At 42.7% G+C, this 18,784-nt stretch overlaps 1 protein-coding gene across 24 annotated transcripts in view; it reads right to left on the reverse strand.

The window, feature by feature from the left end:
* ANKS1A (ankyrin repeat and sterile alpha motif domain containing 1A) overlaps window positions 1-18,784 on the reverse strand; it is a 195,060-nt gene that overhangs the window by 101,119 nt on the left and 75,157 nt on the right. For 14 of the 24 annotated variants that reach the window (XR_012433875.1, XR_012433874.1, XR_012433873.1 and 11 more), the window contains exons 2-9: window positions 17,243-17,323; window positions 13,795-13,951; window positions 11,294-11,356; window positions 3,369-3,665; window positions 2,525-2,600; window positions 2,139-2,240; window positions 1,926-2,027; window positions 70-266 (exon numbers count right to left, since the gene is read on the reverse strand). Coding sequence is in view for 21 of the 24 variants with exons in the window: in XM_074038295.1 (XP_073894396.1) it covers window positions 70-266; window positions 1,926-2,027; window positions 2,139-2,240; window positions 2,525-2,600; window positions 3,369-3,665; window positions 11,294-11,356; window positions 13,795-13,951; window positions 17,243-17,323 (1,075 nt within the window). In the remaining 3 variants the exon portion in view is untranslated. The remainder of the gene's footprint in view (window positions 1-69; window positions 267-1,925; window positions 2,028-2,138; window positions 2,241-2,524; window positions 2,601-3,368; window positions 3,666-11,293; window positions 11,357-13,794; window positions 13,952-17,242; window positions 17,324-18,784) is intronic. The other 10 variants (XM_045390210.2, XM_074038291.1, XM_045390209.3 and 7 more) reach the window with 5 other exon arrangements.

Raw genomic sequence — 18,784 nt, forward strand, 5'->3', positions numbered from 1 at the left:
GTGCCCCATCACCTCACGGGCCAGCCTGCCAACACAGCCCCCAGAAGGTGCAGGCCCTGGGTCACATACAGGCCTCACTCCAGCAGGTTTCACTCCTGCTGCCTCAGCCTCCTTGTTCGTGGAGTCTCGGTCAGACGATCGCCCGCTGGCCGTGCTGTCCAACGAATGGCAGGAGACAGCGTTATACAGAGCTTCGTAGGGACCCTCTTCTTCAGCATTTGCGTCAAAATCGATAATCAGTTCAGTCACTGCTTTCTCCACGTCACCTGAGAGGAGGATGGAGGATGGAGGGCAAGAGAGTCACTAAAGGGGACCTGAATCTCAGGTTCCAACCAGTGCAGCAACCCAAAGCCTCTTTAGTCACCCGCGCTCACAAACACTAACCCAGAGCAAGAAAATGATTAGTTTGTTCCATGGACAAGAATACATATCGTTTCAGCTGTTCTTTATACCCTGAGATCTAAACAGATTTTTCCCTAATTCAGTATGAAAAACCATTGACATCTATAAAGGATACTCCCAAGACCTTTATAAAGTCCCAAAATACCTCAATACCATAATGACATTAACTTAACCCATAAAATATAGCAAGGTGTAACTGAAAAACTTAAGTTACCCTTTACATTCTTTAATAAAAGCCTCTACATGCTCAAACAAAATAGAAGACGGCAAAGGCTTTCTGAGCTGTTAGCCTGGCCTGTTTGATAACTATCAGCCTCGGAGCACCTGCAATCCAAACGTGTGACTCTGCAAAGTTACCAACGGTTAGAGCGCAGGCAACTCTGGGTTGCCTGTAAATAATCAAAACTATAAATGTAAAATCCTTGAAGAGGTTAGTGAACTACTAATCCCCTTACTAGCAGATTATGAAGTCAAGAAAAAAAGTGCATGTGGGAGGAAGACAAGGACTCCATAGTACAGAGAGCTGGGCACCCTTTAGCCCTTATCTCCCTACACCCCTCTGGGAAATCCCTTTCCCTTTTTTCACTTCTAACTTTGTTCTGTTTTTCTAGCCTTCTTTATTGTGATCCATATTTGGGGAAAGGTGTCAGTCTTTATTCTATCTTTGTATTCATCATATAAAGGACCCAAAAGTTTGCTAAATGCATCTGAAAAGGTGGATCCTGACTACTGATAGTTAGGCTGGACTCCCTAAGCTCCCATCCAGACCACATTTGTTGCTCATATGTTATATTATCAAAATCTGCCATGTACCCACCTACCAATCAGATGATACTTATTAAATATTGGCCAGGCACAGTGGCTCATGCCTATAATCCCAGCACTTTGGGAAGTTGAGGCAGACAAATCACAAGGTCAGGAGTTCAAGACCAGCCTGGCCAACATGGTGAAACCCTGTCTCTACTCAAAATGCAAAAAAATTAGCTGGGCATAGTGGTAGGTGCCTATAATCCCAGCTACTCAGGAGGCTGAGGCAGGAGAATCACTTGAACCCAGGAGGCAGAGGTTGCAGTGAGCTGAGATCGCGCCACTGCACTCCAGCCTAGGCGACAGAGTGAGACTCTGTCTCAGAAAAAAAAAAAAAAAAAGAAATTATTACTAGTCAACTATGCACAAGGCACTACATTATGATTATGTGTTAGAAAAAGAAGGTTTCACTGATATTTGAGTTCATCTTGAGATGATCCTCCCTACTACACATCCCTGAATAGATCTCATAGAGCCAACTGGAAAAGTAGAGGCTAAAATAAAGTAGGAAAGAAGAGGCCCACAGGCAAAAGCATAAACTATGTCCAATAAAACTTCATATAGTAGTTGGCAAAAAATGAACTTAATATAAACTTACTAAGTAATCACAACCCCCCAAAATTATTATTTAAATTAAGATTTTTCCATTCTGCCCACGAATGTTCAACTCTTTCCAAGCTGAGCAACCCTTTACTGATAGGGGAGAGTTGCCTTACCCTGAGACTTCTGTGATATGGAGTCCATACTGGAGATGAGAGGTGGCTGGGGTGGGGGGGTCTTATCTACTTCTCTTGCACTTCTTTTTCCAGTCATGTGATCTACATGGCAAGATTAAAAAAAAATAAACAAAAAACTGCTGCACCAAATACAAATGCCTTGGTTCAATTCGTGTGTCCCCTGGTTACCCAGACAGGGAGAAAGGAGGATACCTTCAATTAATGCTGCTATCTGCTGGCTCTTTTGAGAAGGCAGTTCCCGAACAGTGTCTAGGGCAGTCAGTCCACGGTTATCTTTTATGTTGACATCAGTTCCTAGAAAGGCACACCAGGTGGACCAGGGGAGTGAGCATTTTCAAGCCAGCCTCCAAGAGGTCAAATTTTAGGACATTTAAGGCTGTCATCAGTATGGCCAACATTTTTCATCCAAAGCCATTTAATCCAGCTATTCAAGAATAGTTTACACACTTGTACTCAACCAGTGGAGATACACGTACATTGAGTTCAAACATGGCCAGCAAAACTCCCCCTAGGGGATGAGGGAGAAACAATCCCAACCCTGGCATGCTGTGTAGACAAGAGCGCTGCCGACCTCTCACCTGCGGCCAGCAGGATTTGCACCACATCGGTCTTGCCAAACAAAGCAGCCTCATGCAAAGCACTGCCCATCTCCGTCTGGAAAGCAAACAAGAGCGCAGAGCAGGATGTCATCAGAACAGTTTGGTGCGGCTTCACATGACAAAGGGGACACAGACAAGAAAGGACACAAAATAAAACAAACCACACAAAGCCCTCTGTCATTATCTTTCCAGCTTTTCTTGTGTGGATTCCAAAACCATGATTGTGGCCCATACACCAAGGCCATGTCTGTGCCACCAACAGGCCACAAGTGAATAACTGAACAGTTACTCTTAGAGCCATCTACTGGTGAAATGCCTCAGAACTCTACCTTCCTGGGTGGAAGGAGTAATGAGAAGAAAAGTACAAGAGAAACACCCTCACTTCAAATGTGGTTTGGTCAACACAAAACCTAAGGAATCATTCATCTGAATGGGAGAGGCTAACAAAGAAAGGAAATGTGGCATTTCTTGCTGGCAACGTCAAGCTGATGAGACTTTGGAGGCGCTAAATGGTGGCAGTGGGAACACATGGATAGGAAGATAATGAAACTTTTCTGGTTTTGAGAGCTAGTCCATAAGCACATCTTTTCAGGGTTTAATGACTACCCCCTGAAAAGAAACAAAAAAATAATAGACTTGCTTGAGGAGTTCATTTGTTTTTGAAGTGTCACATTAAAATGAGTCAGCAAAAGGAAGCATTTGAAACATGATGTGAAACGTGCTAAATAAAGAGCACAGCCTAGGCCCAGCAGCATGGTCCTTGTGCCTTCTGCAAAATGACTGAGTCTCTTGAGATTGGAGGAGCCCCCACCCGCCCCGCTACCTGGTAGTTGCTGTCCATGCCAGCATCGAGGAGGACCTGGACCACGGCTTTGTGGCCATTCCTTGCTGCCAAGTGCAGAGGGGTGTGCTTCTTAGTGTTGCAGCTCAAGAGGTTGGGGTGTGCATTAAGGAGCATTTTCACCACCTCCAGTCGCCCGTACAGTGCTGCCAGGTCCAAAGGGGTCTCAAATTTGTTGTTGCGCATGGTGGGGTCCGTCAGCTCCTCTAAGAGCACCTTCACCACCTCTGTGTGGCCATACTGTGCTGCACAATGCAGGGCCGTCTCGTTGTCATTGTTCTAAAGGGTTAACAAGCAGATCACATCAGAAAGGTGACTGGCAGACGGGCACCTGATCAGGACAACCACACGTAAAACCACTGAAATTTAAATGAGAAAAATAGCAGCAATACTTGGGGGCTAATAAAAGTCGGAATCCAGGCATATTCCCCCACAAACAAGACTGACTGGTCTAATCAGCGACACCTTCCCCCAGTGACTGTGAGAAGGGAGAAGTCATCTCTTAAACACTGGCAATCCCCTGTGTGCCATGAAGGAAGGGTCTCCAGGTTGTAAGGAGAGTGAACAAGAAAATGTGGCAGGCATTTGGTAGAAGCCCTGGCAAGATGAATACCAGTAATATCACTGCTATTATTTCAGTTTAAACTTCAAATGGTTTTACAATTTGTAGGTATTCAACCCTATGGTTCTGATTCTGGATTTGTCAACCATCCACTGCCTTACACATAAGCTTTTTAATAAAAGTTTTTCATCTGCGTAGCTTCTTGCATGCAAATCAATCAGCCAACAGTGAAAGTAACAGAGCAGACTAAAAATCGCCCAAGGTATCAGCCAAAAGCCATTTCCAGGGAAAGGGGGCACTGGGGCTTAGTCACAGAGAAATAGGGGACCCTGACGCTGCACTGTGCCTACTCCAGGAGCCTGCATCAAGCAACGCATGCAGTATCTACTTCATTAAAATGGCAGCCAGCACAGGAAGGTGTTTCTTACATAAGAAAGAGGCAAACGCTGGCATGTTTTGTGTGAGAGGTGCAAAATATTCAGATGTAATATTGCTATCAATTCAAGCTCACAACCCACGGTCCTCTAATGCCAATTTTGTTTCAAACTAAAGACAGAATTTGGGATAAAATGGGAGAATTGTGTGCTTTATCAACCATCAGAGGCAAAATGTTAGTCATTCCAATTATGCTCTTTTACTACTGACAATGTCTAATTAGAGCAGAAATAAAGTAAGTCCCATGACCTCTCCTTTTTGAGAAGCACTGATGAAAATAATTCTCCCACAACATTTTGAGATTCCTAAATTTATCCAGGAGGCTTCTGCTACTTTTAGGAAAGAAAGCTTAAGAGGGGCTTTGTCAGTCAAGTCAATATTGTGCACCTTTCAGTGGTCAAAAGGTCGAAATTAAATGTTTCTGCAATTGCTTTAATTCTATTCATAACACTAAAAGTAATGGATTAGGAGTTACCCAAACATGCATATGCAATTCCATCTGCTTTTGATCTGGCATTTGACTGCATCATTTTTTCCAACTATACCAAGTATACCAGAAAGATCCACAGCTGCTGGGAGCAAGCCCCCAAAAGGTGAGGACAATGGCAAAGAAAAATTTTTACATGAAATAAGGACAGAAAAAGTAGTAGCAGGACACATGCAAAGATAAATGCACACAAATAAACAGAGGATGCAGAGGAAGCTGCACTGAGCTCAAACACAACTCAAGGAGAGCAGCTGCCAGGAAAGTGCCGACACCCTTCGCTGGCCAAAGGATACAGCCAGCCTGCCAGCCACAGCCTCCTATAATATGACTGGGCCCTAAGGGGCAAATTCCATGTAACCTAAAAGTCTGGAGGAAGGGGAAATGCTGGGCAGAAAGCAAGTCTTTGAGGTCCTCCCTGTGCCAAACAAACCTTTTAGGATACCCATTTGGAAGGCCTATTTCCTATTAAGCTATGGCATGAGTTTCCTAAGCAAACTTAGAGCTGTCCCTTCAGTTTCTCTCTTTTTTAACCCAACATTTCTCTGGTTGATTATCACTTTCTCTTGATGAACCAACACCATTAACAAAAACTCACAGGATCTTTCTATGGAGTAATTCTGGGGCAGAGTAGTAACCCAAAGTTTAAAAGGATTCTCCAGGTTGTACATCTCAAGATGAGTGTGATAGAAAGAGCCATGAAAGTCAGCTTATTCATATTAAAACTCCAATCCAGAAAAACTATTTACTCTGATGCAAATACTACTGTCTCTTTTAGATCCAAGTTGTCTCCCAACAAACAGAATAAATTGTCCTTGATTTTATAAAAAGTATGCCATTAGGGCTAAAGAACTGTAAAAGTCTAAACCATCCAGCAAAGAAAAAAAAAAAAAATCTTCTCTATGTCTTCTTTGCCAGAATGAAAGCAGCTCTCACAAAGCTGCCCTGCTAAAGGCAAGGTCATAATCACTACTGGCAAACTTCCTGCCTCATGTTAAAAATACATCTCTGCAGAAAGTTACACTCATAGTCACAGTACAGGGAGCATCTTACTTAGGTTTCAGCCATGCCAGACATGGTCTGGTAACTATAATACCCAAGTTTCTTATATCTATGGTGATCACATCCATCACTGACACAAGCCATCACAATAAACTCTTATTACTGTAGGCTTTTTGAGCCTGACAACCATCAGGGCAAGAACTATCAGTGACTCTCAAACTGGCTTCATTTTGGAATTACATGGGAGCTTAAAAATAACTTGTAGGAAGTCCAACCTCACACTTGCCAAAGTAGTACCTCAGAGGGTAAGGCCCAGGAAACGCTTATTAAGTGCTGGTTAACACACTGACAAGAAAAGGAAGGATTCTAAGGAGCAGCACAGACTCCTGATCATCTGGAATGTTTCCCCGTCACACCTTCCAAATCTCACTACAGGTGTTCACAATACCTCCAGAGTTCCCAGAATCTCATTACTACGAATCTGGACTGAGAAAAGTGAGAGGAAATAGCCCAAATTTCCCCCAATGCTTTTGCACAAATTCTCCATTCCTACCCATCTTAAGACCTACTTCTGGCTGGGCGTGGTGGCTCATGCCTGTAATCCCAGCACTTTGGGAGACCGAGGCGGGCGGATCACAAGGTCAGGAGATCGAGACCATCCTGGCAAACACGGTGAAATCCCGCCTCTACTAAAAATACAAAAAATTAGCTGGGCGTGGTGGCAGGCACCTGTAGTCCCAGCTACTCGGGAGGCTGAGGTAGGAGAATGGTGTGATCCCGGGAGGCGGAGCTTGCAGTGAGCTGAGATTGCGCCACTGCACTTCAGCCTGGGCGACAGAGCAAGACTCCGTCTCAAAAAAAGAGAAAGTGTAGGCCCTAGAAAAACATACCATAATGGGAAGAAAGGAAAAACTAAGTCTGAGATTGAGAGGACACAGGAGAAGCATGAAAGCAAGTCCATCATGTGGAAGAAGAGTTAGATTTATTCTGTACTGTTCTGGAAAGCAGAACTCTAATCCAAAAAAAATGGAAGGTTTAGGAAGATAAATGCCAATCAAACTTAACAAACCAAAACTCAACAGAATCCAAAAACAGGCTGCCAAGTAGTAATGAGTTCTGTTTGTTATTAGGGAAAACAAGCAAATAATTAGAATAAGGGGTAGAGGGTCACCTTTCAAATGATAAAAAGATTCCTGCTCTACGTGGAAAGTTGGCCTAAATTGGTGGTTTTCAAATTAGTTTTATTTTGGAATTACATGGGAACAACAACAACAAAAAAATGCTAGTAGTAGGTCCAACCCCAGATTTGTAGGCACCGACTTCAGCAATCAATCATAATCATCAAGAATGAGACAAACCAATGTCATGTGCCTTGTTGATGCAAGGCACTAAAAAGGACGTAATACCACTTCCGTGGTGCTCCTGCCAAAAATATACACCCAGAATCTAACCATGAGGAAATATCAAACAAAGCTAAACTGAAAGACAGCATACAAAACAACTGCCCTGTGCTCTTAAAAACCATCCAAGTCATGAAAGGCTAAGAATGGCCAAGGAACTGTTCCATACTATTAATATGTATGCTCCTGGACTGGATTCTTGATCATAAAAAAAATTGCTCTAAAGGGCATCTTTGAGACAACTGGTAAAATTTGAACATAGATTCTATATTAGATAATGGTATTGTATCAATGTTGAATTTTCCAAATGTAATAAATGTATTGTGGCTTTATAAGTGAATGTCCTTATTCTTAGGAGATTTAGGTCAAACAACTAATACCAAAACGGAAGTGTTTAGGATTAAAGGGTCATAATGTCCATGACTTAATATCAAATATTTCATCAGTGACAACAATTAATGCATACACACACACACACACACACACACACACAGAGAGAGAGAGAGAGAGAGAGAGAGAGAGAGAAAGGAAAGGTAGCAAAATGTTAACACTGGAGTATCAAGAAGAGTGTACTATAGTTCATGGCATTATTCTTACAACTTTAAGTTAGAAGTTTTTTTTTTTAAATAAAAAGTTTTTTAGAAGCTTGCCAGGTGATTCTAATGCAACTGGAAAGGTTGATTACATTTGGAGGGAATTGGTCTAGATAAAATTCCAAGTCCCTTTCTGTTCTAAGACTGTGAAATAATTTTAAATGTACCAAAAAAATAGATGTGCCCTAATATTAATTTGATTGTTGCTCATTTTATGATACTCAGACTAAGGAAGAATTGTTAAGAGGGGGTAAATGAGCAATTTTCATTTGGCTGGTTTAAACTGACTTGTTGAAAAAGGCCCCAAATGTCGAAGAAGAACATGAAAGCTCCTAAAAACTACTTCTGCTCCCAAAACAAGCCATCTGAGTCTTCTTAATTTGTACAGGTGCCTGACAGAACTTAGCACTCAAAAGTACTTTAACAAAACAATTCCTAGACATAAGCCAGATCTATAAAAATTCACTGAATCAGAACAAAACCTAGGGAGATCAGTTTTTGGTTTTTTTTTTTTTAGACGGAGTCTTCTCTGTCATCCAGGCTGGAGTGCAGTGGCGTAACCGTGGCTCACTGCAACTTCTGCTTCCCGGGTTCAAGTCATTCTCCTGCCTCAGTCTCCTGATTATAGGCATGTGCCACCACGCTTGGCTAATTTTTATATTTTTAGTAGTCACGGGTTTTCACCATGTTTGCTAGGCTGGTCTCGAACTCCTGACCTCAAGTAATTCACCAGCCTCAGCCTCCCAAAGTGCTGGGGTTACAGGGGTGAGTCACCATGCCTGGTCAAGGGAGGTTAGATTTGAATCAGCTCAAGACGGGTTTGCATTCTCAGCACAACCCAAACAGCTTACCTCTCTGTCTCTCTCTCTCTTATTATTATTATTATTATTGTTATTATTACTATTATTTTTGAGACAGGGTCTCACTCTGTTGCCCAGGTGACAGTGATCATTGCTCACTGCAGCCTCGACCTCCTGGGCTCAAATGATCCTCCCACCTCAGCCTCCCAAGAATTTGGGATACAGGCATGTACCACTATCCACTATGCCTGGTTAATTTTTTATTTTTTCTAGAGATGGGATCTCATTATGTTGTCCAGGTTGGTCCCACATTCCTGGGCTCAAGCAATCTTCAGCCTCGGCCTCCCAAATTCTGGGATTACAAGTGTGAGCCACTACACTGGCCACCTTTACTTTTTTTTTTTTTTTTTGAGCCTGTCGCCCAGGCTGGAGTGTAGTGGCACGATCTCGGCTCACTGCAACCTCTGCCTCCTGGGTTCAAGTGATTCTCCTGCCTCAGCCTCCCAAGTAGCTGGGATTATAGGCACACGCCACCACATGCAGTTAATTTTTGTATTTTTAGTGGAGACAGGGTTTCACCATGTTGGCCAGGTTGGTCTTGAACCCCTGACCTCTGCTGATCCACCAGCCTCAGCCTCCCAAAGTGCTGGGATTACAGCTGTAATCGCAGCATCTGGCCTCAGCTTTACTCTTAATGTGGTTTGCAACAATTGGCCTTTCAGGGTAGAGGCAAAGGGAATTATTTCCAAAGAAAGAAGTATGTTCTTACTACATTTAAACAAATTTTATTTTATATGTGCAAAATTAAAGGATAGGAAAATGTACTTTCAAGAACCAAAGTCTTACCCTTTATCAAAGCTTTACAAGCTCACTACACTAACCACTATTGGGAAAACAATCACTTCAAGTTTCCTCCCCATAAAAGAAAACTGAATAGACTAACTGCATAATGTTTCATTAAGTGTCATCTACTAGTAACAAAAACAGATTCCAAAAATGCCTTTGCAGAAATACATTATATACACTTTTAAAAATTAGCATCTCAAATATTACTAGTTACCAGATATTTTTACTTTATATATGTTATCTTAAACTCCAAAACAATCCAGCAAGGTAGATGGTAGTGCCGCATTTTACAAAAGAGCAAACAGGTTCAGAGAAATTAAGCAACTTGCTCAAGTCAACAAAACTAATAAGTCGCATCCCAGAACTTAAATTCTGGTCTACATGAAAGCCTATGATTTATGAGTTTTCCACTCTACTACTATACTTCCAAAACAAAAAACAAAAAAACTAAGAGTATCTTCCTATTCTGAAGACTAGAAAACAGAATACAGAGAGCAGGCCAATCACTGCACTTCAGCCTGGGCAACAGAGGGAGACCCTTTCTAAAATGAAAGAAAGAAAGGAAAGGAAAAGGAAGGGAAGGGAAGGGGAAGGAGGTAAGAAAGAGTAAGCCAAAACAAAGCTGATGTGCTCCACTACCTAAGGTCAAATTGCTTCTCTACCATTAAGACCCAACAGCTGAACAAAATCTCCCACAGGGCCTTCCCAGGTCCAGCCCATAGGGGGCTTCCTTTGCTAAATCACTATTTCTCAAAAGCATGAAATATCTGCCTTGTTTGGAAACATACAGAAGAACCTTATGTTTCTCTTCCCCAAGGCAGCTGTTTCCAGAGCAAGTAAAAAGTAGCTAATGTGGATAATGCAGTGTCTTGAGCACACTCCAGACTGTTGCCAAAAAGCAAACTTCATCTGAATAAAATCTCTGACCAAAACCAGCGGGTGAGAGCACCAAGGAAAGAGGCTAACACCATCACCCAATGAACAAGCTCTGCTGCTCAGATGTGGTAAAGGCTGAGGGGCAGACAGGGCTGGCCTGTTCATCACCAGGCACATCAAACTACGCTTTGTCCCAGCCTCATGCGGAGGGAGACTAAGGCAGGTGCCCACCTTGGTCCTGCAACATCGTTTCCTATTTCAGAACCCTTCCTGGGTCAAGCGTGATCGAGCAGAGAGAAGCGAATGGCTGGAGATACTGGGTGTGGTTTTAAAGCATCAGGCAGAGATGCACAAACTCCAGGAAATCAGAGAGAGGCATGCAACCGCTTTTAAAGGAATAAAATGGATCACGCTTGTCCTTTCCTCCACATCTCCACCATTAGCTATTGAAACCTGAAAATCAGATTCCATTTCAAAAGACAAATAGAAAGTAGGCTAAAAATATTTTTTTAATTCCAGGAAGTACAACTGAATCACTTTTTCTATGCTTATTTAAAAAGTAAGATAATTTGACATCTCTTAACTACATTTAAAAATTTTTAAGAATCAAAATTGTAAATTAAGTATGTAATATGGTCCCTTTTATTTCCCCATTCCTGCCATTTCAAATATTCCAGAAAAAACCACCCACCGTTTCCCAAATTAGTATGGGTTTAAAAAATAAAGTCAAAACCCACTGCAGCTGCATTTTCCCATTCCCAGACAAGCCAAAAGCAGATGGGCTGAAGCAGACAACAGTCAGCGTGATGAGGAGGAGCCTGAGTGGACAAGAGTAGAAGCGGAGAGGACCAAAGAGGAGGTACAGCTTGGAGAAATGATGCAGAGAATTCCTGGCAGCAAAGTACACACCTTGGCATTGATATAAGGGTCAAAGGGGCCGTACTTTTTGAGTTCTTTGATCTCAAGAGCATTCTACAAAAAGGAGAGGAAAAGAAAAAGTGATGACAAAATGGATGAAATATATCAAAGCAATACACAGCCCTGAGGGAACCCAACCCTAGAACTTGAATCTGCCCTCTGGATGCCTCAAAGGGAAGTTAATAAGAAAGACAACCTCCAGGGCACCTTACTCTTACCCCCCTTTAATCTAAGCATCCTACTGGAACCACATTAATGGTTTTAAAATGAAACCATATAGTGCTTGTAACCACTAGCTAGATCCATTAAAGTCTTCAAGCCACTGCAGACATCTTGCCCAGCTCCTGCCCACCCACCTGCCTACCAGATACTCAAAGCACTGGGCTGGGGTCCCATCTATCAACTGATACTCCAGGCAGGAGGCAGCTGTGAGCAGGTTAAGCTAGCACACTCAAGTAGCTCAAAAATCCAAGCAGCTGTGTTTCAAGGCAAAAGTGAGCAAAGAGGATTAGAAATGGTTGCTGAACATTTCTTAAATGAGAAGGACTTTAATGGGTGACCAGTCTTTCCAACGTTGAAGAATATTAGTTACAAGCACACTTCATTATGCATTTCCTCCAGAGAAGAGACATGACCACTTTAGCTAGGAGGAGTAAAATTGCACTTAGATTCTAAAGAGGTAATTCTAAACAGCTACTTTTCATTCCCAAATGTTATAAACAAACATCCTCATTGATGATTTCAAATGTCTGTTGCTCACCTACCCAAAAAATACAGCCCAAAAGGGGAAAGGAAGGCTGATTAACAGTTATATACACACAATCTCCAAAATCAAGAGATTTGGGAGCACTACATTAATTTTCTCATGTCTCAGAATGAAGCTGCCCTTCTCAGAATCAAAGTCATGCTCTTAACAGCTAACTAAGAACTGCATGAGTCTCCTGACAGATGGACTCGCCAGGATAATTTCCTATTTTTTGAGGGAAAACCTTGATCTAATCCTACAGGTAATTTAACAATCCCCTCTCGGCAAAGTCATTAGAAAAACAGTCCCTAAGCTTACTGAGAAACATCAACATCTCCCTCCTTCAAGGAACTGAGAAGAGTATCTACTTCAGTTCAGAGCAGAGAGTGGAAAGGGGAGAATGGCTTATCATGTAAGGAACGCCCGTCTCCTCTCAAACTTGCACACAACCTCCAACTCAAATAACAGGGAGTTGTATTTGTAAGAGGCAAGTTTTAACTTGCATAATCCAAGTACAATTTTTTCCAAAGATATACATGTAAAGAAGAGGAAGTATATTCTCAGAGTAATTAAATCCATGGCCATTATAAGGTTATTTTTGCTCAAATCCAGCCTTTTTCATTTTCTAAGAATCACCTCTGCTTTTTCAAAGCATGCTCATTTGGAGGACATCATGGAAATGATCTTCATTCCACTGAATCACCTCTACCCTCCACTCACATGTGTTTGATTTGTGAGTTCATTTTTTGGCACTAGCATGAGTACTTCTACTGCTGCAAGTTCTGATGTATGTAAAACAACAGCATGGTTTACACAGTACTGACAAACACTGGGAAAGTTACACTGCCATGTCAAAGGCATAAACACAATTTATTTTTGAGACAGGGTCTCACTCTGTCACCCAGGCTGCAGTGCAGTGGCATAATCATGGCTCACTGCACCCTCAAACTCCTGGGCTTAAGTGATCCCCCGCCCCCGTCTCAGCCTCCTGAGTAGCTGGGACTACAGGTGTGTGCCACCACATCTAGCCTTTTTTTTTTTTCTTTTTTAAAAATTTTTTATAGAGATGGGGTCGGGGAGATGGGGGTGCCTCACTATGTTGCTCAGGCTGGTCTCAAACTCCTGGCCTCCTGGCCTCAAGCAATTCTCCTACCTCAGCTTTCCAAAGTGCTGGGATTACAGGCATGAGCCACCACACCTGGCCTACAGTTAATTAAGCTCACTAGCTTGAAACTGACTCCATGCAATTTTGTAGGGTTTGCATTATTTCAAATTTTGCACATAAAGTGAATACAGTTGGCCCTTCATATCCACAGGTTTCCATCCATGGTTGGTAAATCTGCACATGTGGAACCCACAGACAGCGCTAATGTTACTTTGCCGTTTTACTTTGCCGTTTATAAGAGACTTGAGCATCCTTGGATTTTGGTATCTATGGGGAGGTCCTGGAAACAAAGGGCTGACTGTGTATACATTTTTTATTCTAGTACTATCGCAAATATGCATGAGTCAAATGCATATAAAATACATCCTCACAGTATAAGATCTACTAAGAAGAGTACAACTGGGAAGAGGGGAGTCATATTTAGGGTATGGAAGAGGTGGTTCCATGCTAAGGAACTGATTATCAAAAAAACAAACGAAGAGCTGGTTCTCTGAGATTTGAATTGTGGGGCTAAGATGGTGACGGGGTTGCCACATCTGGCTACAGCTGAATGGAGGGAGGAAAGCCTCCCTTCCTTCCGACCTGTTCATTGACTCTGGTGTGTGAAGGCCCTTGATGGATGAGCAACCGCACTATCTGGGCATCTCCTTTCCAAGCTGCCAAATGCAGAGGGTAGCAGCCTTTCGAGTCAGCCACATTGGTCAGTGCATCGTTCCTCAGAAGAACCTCGACCACATCCCTAGAAGGTAAAAATCAATCATGAGTTAGTAGAACTCAGGAGTCTTTCCAGCTAACAGCTCTTTACACCTGTATGGCACAAAGCCTTTTCACAGATATATCTCATTTGGCTCCTGCGTCTCTACCTGACCTCACCGCCCAGGCTTTTCCTTTTATTCCATGAGCTACTTGTACAGCTGATGATACGCAGCTGAACCACCTTGAGCCATGCTATACTGACTCATCACCTCTCTGTTTAGGCTTTCTTGGTAATCTATTTTTTTTTTTTTTTTTTTTTTTTTTGAGACAGAGTCTCGCTCTGTCGCCCAGGCTGGAGTGCAGTGGCCAGATCTCGGCTCACTGCAAGCTCCGCCTCCCGGGTTTACGCCATTCTCCTGCCTCAGCCTCCCGAGTAGCTGGGACTACAGGCCCCCGCCACCTCGCCCGGCTAGTTTTTTGTATTTTTTAGTAGAGATGGGGTTTCACCATGTTAGCCAGGATGGTTTCGATCTCCTGACCTCATGATCCGCCCATCTCGGCCTCCCAAAGTGCTGGGATTACAGGCTTGAGCCACCGCGCCCGGCCCGGTAATCTATTTTCTACTACTTTGAAAATGTCTGGGCCGGGTACGGTGGCTCAAGCCTGTAATTCCCAGCACTTTGGGAGGTTGAGGCGGGCGGATTCGAGACCAGCCTGGCCAAGATGGTGAAACCCCGTCTCTACTAAAAATACAAAAATTAGCCGGGCACAGTGGTAGGCGCCTGTAGTCTCATCTACTCGGGAAGCTTTGGCGGGAGAATCACTTGAACCTGGGAGGCGGAGGCTGCAGTGAGCCGAGATAGTGCCGTTGCACTCTAGCCTGGGTGACAGAGCGAGACTCTATCTCAAAAAAAAAAAAAAAAAAATGTTTGGACTCTTTGTCCAAACCTGTTTCCTTGTTTATGATGTTTAAACATCATTCAGGTGTTGAATTTACATAAAAGTAATCATACAAGACAAATATAATTATTCACCACATTATTCAGAGCATGTAGTGATGTAGGCGCTGAAAGCAGAGAGGTCAAGCAGAATAAAAGTTATTGCAGTCTGGGCAGAGTGGCTCACACCTGTAATCCCAGCACTTTGGGAAGGCGAGGTGGGTGGATCACCTGAGGTCAGGAATTCAAGACCAGCCTGGCCAACATGGCAAAACCCCGTTTCCACCAAAAATACAAAAATTAGCCGGGCGTGGTGGTGGGTGCCTGTAATCCCAGCTACTTGGGAGGCTGAGGCAGGGAGAATTGCTTAAACCTGGGAGGCAGAGGTTGCAGTGAGCTGAGATTGCGCCATTGCACTCCAGCCTGGGCGACAGAGCGAGACTCTCTCTCAAAATCAATCAATCAATCAATCAATAAAAGGTTACGGCAAAAGCAAGCCAGATACATATGTTATCTTTTGATATCCCCAGAAAGAGGAACTTGCTTTTTTCCTGGTGACAGCACTAATTAAACAGATACCAGTATATAATTATCCCTATGAATGTGAGGTCAAAGAAAATCCGCACTGTAAATAGAAACAGCATCTGGAAATGAATTTGGCTAGCAAACTATAGCCATTTAAGTTCAAGATTCACTTTAATTCAGATATATTCAGATATATGGGAACAGTGTTCTCTATAGATTTCTTTTTAGCTATATCTAAGATGGCTACAGAAAAGACTTAACGATTATATTCAGTGTACTTTAGAAATGTTTAATGCTGAAGGAAACAACCATTGCCTCTTTCTGGTATGTTGGAGTCAATTAGGGTGGGTAAAATATTGGACAAGTGACACAAAATACTCTAAGGGGGTGAGGGCTCTGGAGCTCCTTGCTCAGCAAAATCTAAAATGATTCCAATAATCCCTCCTCATAAAAACTACACTGGTGGCCGGGCGCCGTGACTCATGCCTGTAATCCCAGCACTTTGGGAGGCCGAGGCGGGCAGATCACCTGAGATCAGGAGTTTGAGACCAGCCTGACCAACGTGGTAAAACCCCGTCTCTACTAAAAATACAAAAATTAGCCGCGTGTGGTGGCAGGTGCCTGCAATCCCAGTTACTTAGAAGGCTGAGGCAGGAGAATTGCTTGAACCCAGGAGGTGGAGGTTGCAGTGAGCCGAGATTGTGCCACTGCACTCCAGCCTGGGCAACAAGAATGAAACTCCATCTTAAAAAAAACAAAAACAAAAAAACTACACTGCTGCTACTTATTGCCTATAGTACTTGTTTTCCTTTAACACCTTCTATTTTGTTACACTCTGGTTTACATTCTTTGACATCCTGGCAAAACCACTCACTGTGCGCCCTGACAATGCCTGCCCCTTTGCTGAGCAATCTGAAGGGCAGTGCCCCATCACCTAAGCCTCTGCCTTCTCTCTCAAATTCTCCCCAAAGCATGCCTTCTCCAGAGAATGTTGCACACAAATCCCACCCAGTTCCTAATAACTTCTCTATACTCGGGAGAATTACATAGGCCATTTAATGTATTTTTTCCCCTTAAAAAGGGTTCTTGTGTACAGGGCTAATTTTATGAGGAAAGAATGGCAGGCAAGAAGAGAGAGTAAATAAATAACTATTGAAACCGAAGACAGCTTTCTCATGACCACTCAGTCTATTTTCAGTTTATCGAGCAGTTAGTTACCTAATAGATTCCAGCCCCTTTATGTTCTGGCTGCCCCAAATGTGATCATCATACCTCGAACATTACGTAGCACTGGAACATTCCAGAGGGGAAAAGAACAAGCAGAAGTAAAGGTAAAACTTAACTCTTGGCTAAAGATTTTTTGGTGGATGGGGTGGGGAAGGATGTTTAAATAACACATGAAAGAAAGACACAGAAATCCTGAATGAACTGAACTTAGGTTTGTTTTTCTCTGTTTTTCAGTGCCACCGCTTAGCAAACCTTTGTTTTGTTTTCGTTTTTTACAGATAGGGTCGTTCTGTCACCCAGGCTGGAATGCAATGGCACAATCATAGCTCTCTGCAGCCTCAAACTCCTGGGCTTAAGTAATCCTCCTGCCTTAGCCTCCTGAGTAGCTAGGACTTCAGGCATGCTACCACGCCTGGTTAATTTAAAAAATTTTGTGTGTGTGTGGAGATGGAGGCTTGCTTTGTTGCCCAGGCTGCTCTCAAGCTCAGTTTCATGTGATCCTCCCACCTCAGCCTCCCAAAGTGCTGGGATTACAGGCATGAGCCACTAAGCCCAGCCAGCAAACTTTTCTAGAAAATGAAAAGGCAACGTGAAGGCCTGGGTTCTGTAGGGTGAGGGCAGGGATGCAGTACATTGATACTTACTTATGGCCATTCAAAGCAGCATGGTGCAGGGGTGTGTAGCCAGTGCTGTCAACACAGTTCACATTTGGCCCTCTCCACATGCTATCAGGGAAAAAAAAAGAGAGAGAGAGAGAGACATAGATTTCACAGACTGGAGTTGCAAACCAAAGTTAGAGATAGGTAGCTAATTAGTAAAGATTTCTGTGTGGTGTTCAACCAGACCAGTTACTTCTGAATGACCCCTGATAACGTACAGCAGCTATACACTGCAGAGATGCATAGCACTGAGGGTACACTTCAATGGTTTGCTAAACATAGTCAAGTGTCAAGACAACAGTGTCATCGCTTAAGAGTTCGTTCTTCTAGTACTCCCATGATTGCAAAAACAGCTCATTGAAAGGTCATCAAAGACAGAACAGGTATTGAACACCCACTCCTGTGCTGGTGACTGAAGGTTTGAGAGAGACCTCAACACAGATCAGATAATCAAGATGAGTCACCGAGCAAGGACCAAGATCAAAAAAGCACCAGGAGATGTGTCTTAAGATGAAAGAGACAATTTTGCCTTTCTTTTGTAAATATGTGTTATTAGTAATTAAAAAAAAAAAAAAAAACAGAATCTATAATCACAGTGTCTTATCTGACTTAAAAACACCATAGGAGGGAAGTTGAAATGTTACCTTACTTAATCCTCAAAGCCTTAGTTCTTATTTCTGTTTCTGCATTGGCCTTACTGCATTGACCAGAGCTTCTAAAATAATATCAAATAATCCTAAAAGCCTTAGTTCTTATTTCTGTTTCTGCAAACCTTACTGCATTGGCTAGAGCTTCTAAAAGAATATCAAGTAGCAGAGGGCAAACTTGTTTTGTTCCTGCTTCTAATAAAAATGCCTCCAATGGTTTGAGGTAGATACTCTGCAACTTGTAAAAGAAGTATCCTATTTTTTTTCCAAAAAGTGTTATTAGAGATTGTTGGTTAAATGTATTTTCTGCATATATGGAGATAATAGTTTTTCACATTTAACAACCTAATATGTTGTTATCAATAGGTTTCTTAATATTAAGCCATTCTTGGAGTAAACTTAATTGGCCATTTCCATTATAATTCTACTTGAGAGCATCTATTTGAGAGTAGATTACTTAGAATCTATATTCGTATTTGAGGCTGGTTTAAAGTTCTTGCTTTTGTGCTATTGTTACTGGATGGCATCAGTGTTAGGTTTAGGTCACAGGTCAGCTGGGCAGCTGTCTACTCATTTCCATATTGAAGAATCAATGACAGGCCAGGTGTGGTGGCTCACGCCTATAATCCCAGCACTTTGGAAAGCTGAGGCGGGTATCAGTTGAGGCCAGGAATTTGACACGAGCCTGCCCAACATGATGAAACCCTGTCTCTACTAAAAATACAAAAATTAGCTGGGCATGGTGGTGTGCTCCTGTAATCCCAGCTACTCGGGAGGCTGAGGCAGGAGAATTGCTTGAATCCGGGTGTTGGAGGTTGCAGTGAGCCAAGATCACACCACTGCACTCCAGCCTGAGAGAGAGAAACTCTGTCTAAAAAAA

Source organism: Macaca fascicularis, chromosome 4 (genome assembly GCF_037993035.2).
Source record: "Macaca fascicularis isolate 582-1 chromosome 4, T2T-MFA8v1.1".
Taxonomy (NCBI): Eukaryota; Metazoa; Chordata; class Mammalia; order Primates; family Cercopithecidae; genus Macaca; species Macaca fascicularis.